The 6,734-nt window shown below is 50.5% G+C and overlaps 1 protein-coding gene across 11 annotated transcripts in view; it reads left to right on the top strand.

Annotated features, from left to right (window-relative positions):
• Positions 1-775: 775 nt before the first annotated feature.
• Positions 776-6,734, top strand: part of NBN (nibrin) — a 45,148-nt gene continuing 39,189 nt past the window's right edge. For 2 of the 11 annotated variants that reach the window (XM_081111350.1, XM_081111347.1), the window contains exons 1-5: positions 784-934; positions 2,320-2,450; positions 3,555-3,703; positions 3,916-4,075; positions 5,965-6,068. In XM_081111350.1, the coding sequence (XP_080967476.1) occupies positions 898-934; positions 2,320-2,450; positions 3,555-3,703; positions 3,916-4,075; positions 5,965-6,068 (581 nt within the window). In that variant the 5' untranslated portion in view covers positions 784-897. Of the gene's footprint in view, positions 935-1,102; positions 1,339-2,319; positions 2,549-3,554; positions 3,807-3,915; positions 4,076-5,964; positions 6,069-6,734 lie in introns of those variants that run through there. The other 9 variants (XM_081111356.1, XM_081111348.1, XM_081111353.1 and 6 more) reach the window with 9 other exon arrangements.

The raw sequence follows: 6,734 nt of genomic DNA, 5'->3' as shown, positions 1-6,734 counted from the left end.
GGACTATGAAAGAATTCACAACTGCAAGAAGAGACAGATGCAGAAAGGAAGTTTATTTTTACTTTCCCCAAGGAAAAGGGCCCGCGCATTGCTAATCATAAAAGGGCAAAGACCAAAAGCAGCTCCCCTTTTAACGCCTTGGCTGCTGTTGCTAGGTGACAAGGAAGCGGGTGGGGCTGAAATTGGACATCAGGGCGCTTGTAGTTTGTTCTTCAGGAGACAACCAAGGCAAATGTCCTAGGGAGATGTCTTTATCAGTATCTCCACCCAAGCCTGTAAAAGATGCTTAGAGTAAAAGTTAGGAAGAGTTCAAAAGAGGCTTGTTTGAAGAGGAGGGGGAAGGAAACTTTCTACTAATTAGAGACTTGTTGGTGTGAATTACCCGAGTTGTAAAAAACAAAACAAAACACACACACACCCAAAAAAACAGCAGAGAGGAGGTGTATGCAAGAATGTAGTCTTGAGCGTAACTTATCTTGTCTTCCAATTAGAACAGAGGGGCTGTTTGAGTCAGAGGAGCTAACATGTTGGGGTTTAATTACCAGGAGCTTCCCATAAGTTGTGGAAGGCCTTTTTTCTATTCTACTCAGTCATTAGTATGTTAGTGTCTTTAAGTATGAAGTTTCCTCATGTTGCTTTGTAGTTAATTATAAAGCTATTTCCCTTTACAACCAGAAAAATGCAGATAACCTAATATTGGCGAACACACTTCACTAGAGGCTGCGCCACCCCCTCCCCGCCACCAGGTGGCGACCGGGCGGCGCCGCCTCCTCCTGCGCAGGCGCAGTCCGCGAGCAGGCACGTCTCGGAGCCCGCCAGTTCGCCGGCGCCGGGGCCGCGCCTGCCTGGCAGCTGAGGCTGCGCAGCCGCACGTCGCCCGACACTGAGGCCGGATTCATGTGGAAGCTGCTACCCCACGCGGGCTCGGCCCGAGGTGAGGCGGCAGGGAGGTGACCGAGGGCCGACTTCCCAGGGCCCGGCCGGGGGCCGAGGGTCTGAGGGGCGCTTCCGGCTTGACCCCGCCCCTGTCGTCACCTTCCAGCGACGGCGGGAGGCTGTGCTTTTCGGACGCAGGACGGGGCGTCTTGGGGGGCGGGGCGTCGGACGCGGGGCGGGGCGTCTTGGGGGGCGGGGCGTCCTGGGGGGGCTTGAGCGGGCTGGTCGCTTGTCCCGGACCCAGGTCCTCGCAGCCCTCGGTGCGGCGCAGCCCGCAGGTTCCCAGTTGGCCCGGCCGCTCAGCGGACAGCGGGTCCAGCGGGGTGGCGGCCGCCGAGTGAGTGTCGGGCGTCGGCGGGTCCGGCGTGAAGGGACCGCAGGCGCTCGCTGTGGGAAGCGAAGGTGACGGGGCGCTGTCTGTTCGGAACACCCAGGACGCGGTTGTGCTGTGCGCGCCGGGCGGTGGGGAGGGCCACCTGGCGGGACGGGCACCTGCGGGAACGGGCACCTGCGGGGACTGGCACCTGCGGGAACGGGCACCTGGCAGGATGGGCACCTGCGGGGACGGGCACCTACGGGAACGGGCACCTGGCGGGACCGGGCACCTGGCGGAACGGGCACCTGGCGGGGACGGGCACCTGGCGGGACGGGCACCTGCGGGAACGGGCACCTGCGGGAACGGGCACCTGGCAGGATGGGCACCTGCGGGGACGGGCACCTGCGGGAACGGGCACCTGGCGGGACGGGCACCTGCGGGGACGGGCACCTGGCGGGATGGGCACCTGGCGGGGACGGGCACCCGGCGGGATGGGCACCTGGCGGGAACGGGCACCTGGGGGAGGGGCACTTGGAGGGGCGGGCACCTGGGGGCACAGGGAACTAGGGGAAGGGCACCTGCGGGGACGGGCACGGGGGGGGGGGCGGCTGTGCTCCCTGTGCGCTGCTCCTGCTCGCTCCTGTGTCACCTGCGTTTCATCAGCTGCCTCCGAGTTCCCGCGGACCTCAGGTTTCTCGCAGCCGTGTTTCCCCTTTTCCCAGGGGCTGTGGGGTCCGTCCGTCCGTCCATCGCGTTCTCAGCGGAGCACATTGACCGCGAACCGCGTGGTCCGCGGGGCGAACCGCGTGTTGGAGCCGCCGCGGGAAGATTGTCGCGTGTTCGTCGGGACCGTGGTCGAGCGTTCGCGCGGCTCAGTGTGGTTTCCCGGCTAGTCAGCCTTCTGCGTCCTTCAGCGAGGCTTTCCAGGAAAAATACGCTTCCTTCAGGAGCCATTGTTACCATTAAAATAGCAAAATGGAGCTCTTTCATCGAAGTAACGCCCTTGCCCTGTAGGAAGGCGCGCGTGCGCCCGCGTGCGTGTGCCTGAGTGTCCGCCCGTCCCCTAGGCCCGCGCCGCCTGCTGACCGGCGTGGAGTACGTGGTGGGCAGGAAGGGCTGCGACATCCTCCTGGAGAAGGACCCGTCCGTCAGCCGCAGCCACGCCGTGCTCGCCGCCCGCTTCCCCGCGACCAGCCCGGTGCGTTCCTGGCGGTGCTGCTCGGGCTCCAGCACCGGGGGGTCGGGTCCGAGGGCCTCGCAGTGTGTGGAGGGTCAGCACCTTTTCCTTCCTCAGCTGTTAGTGTTCTTTCAAGTTTTTATTCATTTTACGGAGAGGAAGGGAGAAGGGGGGAGGGAGGAACCCCGGTGAGCGAGGAGCGTGGCCCACTGCCGCCTACACCATGGCGCCGCCGCCCGGGCCTGGGGAATAGAACCCGGACCTCTTGGTGCAGGGAGGCCCAACCAACCGGGCCACGCCCTCCGGGGGTAGATTTTTTTAATTTTAAAAAATTAAATCCATTCTGGCGGCAGTACCAGTGGTATTTGTTTATTTTGATATTTGAAGTTTCTGTTCCACTATTTGAGTTTAATGATTTAGAAACTCGGGAAATAGAACATCTTTGTATTTATTTACTTAAGCATTCATGGAGTCTCACTGTGCCTCGCCTGGGGTGGAGCAGTGACTGCCCTGAGCTGGAGGGCTGTGCGGCCCTGTGAACACGGCTGTTTCCCGGCAAGGCGGGTTCGCACGGGGTCCTGTTATTCCGGAAAATAGCTGCTGCTCATGCCCCGCAGCTCCCTTGACTGGCTTTGAGTTTGGGCTGGTTGGTTGTTTTAATTACAACCTTGGGTGATAAAAGTGCTAAGCATATATATAAACAGCTGTGCTCCTTATGCTGGTGGTTCAGAAAGAAAAACCATTATTTTTAGCAAACACTACATATCAGCAAGTACTGAATCTATTCAGTGATATTTAGGTTTTGTGTGTCTTTTTTGTTGTCCTCACCGGAGGATATTTTTTCCATTGATTTTTAGAGAGAGTGGAAGGGAAGGAGGGAGAGGTGGCGGGGAGAGGTCAGTGTGAGAGAGACACTTCGATTGGTTGCCTCCCACATGCCCCTGATGGGGCCAGAGCCAGGCCAGGGCCGGGGCTCGAACCTGCAACCCTTCAATTCCAGGCCTGATGCTCTGTCCACTGAGCCACACCAGCCAAGGCTGTCTGTATTCTTATAGGTATAGAAAAACGTTATTGTTCAATAGTGACTGAGTTGTAAAACACTAACTTATTTGATTCTTTTTTCAGAGTCAACCACATGAAACCCCTGTATTGACAATAAAAGACAATTCTAAGTATGGTACCTTTGTTAATGAGGAAAAAATGCAGAATGGCCTTTCTCAGACTTTGCAGACAGGGGACAGAATTACTTTTGGGGTGTTTGAAAGTAAATTCAGGTAAGAGTTTTTTAAGTTGATATAGAAGTGGAGTGCTTTATTTTGTATGAATCAGATTCTAAAGGACACAGCAGTTTTTTCTTGATTGCAACTTCAGATATAGGTAACAGTGATTTTATTAGTTGGAAATCTTAGTAATACAAAAAAATTTAAAAAGCACTTGTTTAAAGCTCTGTACCTATCACAACTTTGTGACTCGTTTTCACTTACAGAGTGGAGTACGAGCCTCTGGTCGCGTGCTCTTCTTGTTTAGATGTCGCTGGGAAAAATGCTTTGAATCAAGCTGTCCTGCAGCTGGGAGGACTCACTGTGAACAACTGGACCGAAGAGTGCACCCACCTGGTCATGATGTCAGTGAAGGTCACCATTAAGGTAGGTCGAATGCCTTGTTGTTATGCTGAAGTGAGTTCTGTGAATTTAAGCTTACGCACTCTACACAGCTGTTTTTAAAGTCATTTACTTTAAACCCATCGGAATTGTTAGTTATAGATTTATATATGCCAACCCCATGCCTTTGTATAACATTTATGTCAGATTGGCTTTTTGGTAATTTATTTATTATATGGGACAACAGAAGCACCTAAAATTATATTTCACTTTTGGATTTGGATTTTAAACAATTATTTATGTCATCTGTTCACCAAGAAGTTTTTACAGTGTAAGGCTAGTGTTTTCAGCCTGAGAGCAACTGCCAGTCTTCAAAATTAGCATCTCCCACCTCCTCATCCAGTTGTCTTCCTCCAGGCTCTGTCGTCTCAGGCTCTTTTATTTGGTTTAGGGTCCTAATCACAAATACTTGTTAAGTTCTTGTAGTTTAACATTGCCCTAATGTATCTCACAATCAAGATATGTTTGGTATGTACTTTGAGAAGATGCTGAAAGTATTCATGAAAACAGTGGTGTATTTTGGTATGTTTTCAGGTTTTGCATCTTCATCAGATTTGGTTGTGTCCAAACTAACTGAAGAAAGACATTGGGAGGGGACTCGTCTCCCTTCATTTATTTATTGTTTTTACTGATTTTTAGAGAGAAAAGGAGAGAGAGAGAGAAGCATCTATGCGAGAGTGAAACTGCTTCCCGTACCCCCCCCCACTGGGGATGGACCCCACAGCCTGGGCATGTGCCCTGACCAGGAATCATACCAGCAACCTTCTGGGGCACAGGACAGCACCCAGCCAGCTGAGCCCCACCGGCCAGGGTGCTCATGTCCTTGTAAACGGGCTGGTCGTGGATGTGCAGGATTGCTTTAGGTTAATATCCGTAGTGAAAACCAACAAATATTTAGATTCCTTCTTTAGATGATAGAAAAATCTTTTTTTTTTTTTTTTTTTTTTTTTTTTGGTGTCTGTAACCAAATTTATCCTTGAGGCCCAGCAGAGGGGATCAGGGCCCATGAGTCACAGTGTTTCTATGGCAGCCTTTTGGGCCAGTGTGAAAAATCTTTTAATATATAATTAATTAAGCTGGAATGTGTGCATTATAGCCACCCAGGGTCCTAGAGAAGGGCTTGCTGCTCAGATTGAACCTCAGGTCAAACTTGTATCTTGGGATTATCTCTGACCAAGGATCACGTCATCTTTGCAAGTTTATGACATTGATTTATAGATTAAGCCGAGTACTAACTTACCCACAGATACTAGATGCGTAAATCAGAATGTCCACTATTAGTTTACAGCAGGGATGCACCCTCACAGTGATCAGAATATGTCTGTGTGGACTCTTCAGATATCAAGGTATCTGAGAAACACAAGCGGGAATCATGCCCTTGCTTGGTGGGTATGAAGTGGGAGCTGAGGCTGTGACAGTCCTGGGAACTGTCACCATTCACCAGAGCACATGCCAGTCCAGTGATGCATCCGACGCCATGTGTAGCTCTCGACACTAGCGTCCTGGACAGTCACCAACAGAGGCTAGTAGAGCCCACCTTCTCAATATCTCTGATCAGTCATGTGCCAAAAAAGAAAACCTTGGCCTTACTTTTTTTCGGTAACATTTCCAGAAGTACAGACAGGTTAGCTTATGTTTTTAAAATCATTGAGTGTTAGAACAAAATAAGTCTTAAAGAACATTCAGTTCAGTTTTTATAGGGATTTGTAAATTAAGCAATGACTGAACTGACTTCTACTTTATTGATTATGGTTTCTTTATAGAGCGATGAGAGGGGAAAAGAATAGAATAGCCTCTTTGTAGTCTATAACTTAAAACTTTTATTTAAAATGAGCTAGCAGGGGTATATGTATTCACATATGCTTTCTTCTTAGACAATATGTGCCCTCATTTGTGGACGTCCAATCGTAAAGCCGGAGTATTTTACTGAATTTCTTAAAGCAGTTCAGTCCAAGACACAGCTTCCTCAGATTGAAAGGTATTTGTGTCCTTTAAATATAATAAAGCATGGCGTATGAAATATGATAGCACTAATTTTATTTAAGTTAATGTTTCTTTATTGACTGTTTCAGGATGTAAGGTTATAGTTCAGTTTTATTAGTGAAGATTTTTTGTTCGTATGTAAAGGAAGGATCCCTGAATTCTTTTTTGGTTGTTGTTTATCTTGGTGAAACAAATGTTATGTGTGTGCTTATATTTAAAGAAAAGCACTGAAGGCCAGTGAACAGCGAGGGGCCATACGCAGAGCGCGTGTGCCAGTGCCAGGTGTCCTTGCTCGACGCTCCCTGGACCGTGTGGTGCAGCAGCTGCCTGTCCGGAGCCACTGGTCCTGGGGAGCAGTCACAGCCCTGGCCTGGAGCGCCTTTCTCCTGGGACTAGCACCTGTCCTGCTGAGGATTTGGGTGTTTAACTGTTGGGTGCTTTAAGTAATAGTGTATACAGAGTCTGAGCACATAGCCTGGCATCGTGATAGGGGCTTGCTGAAGGAAATGCTGCTCATCACAGTATCTGCAGAGACTGCTTTATTTATTTAGATGCTTTGCGGAATTTGTGAACCCCCAGGCTAAATGGTTTGGTATATACAGTGTTTAAAGTGATGTAAACTGGTTGAAGAGGAAGTTGGGGTTTTTAGATTGCGTGATGA

Source organism: Myotis nattereri (assembly GCF_964212035.1).
Source record: "Myotis nattereri genome assembly, chromosome: 17".
In the NCBI taxonomy this organism is placed as follows: Eukaryota; Metazoa; Chordata; class Mammalia; order Chiroptera; family Vespertilionidae; genus Myotis; species Myotis nattereri.
Note: the sequence above shows the minus strand (reverse complement) of the source record. Positions and strands in the feature narration are given on the sequence as shown.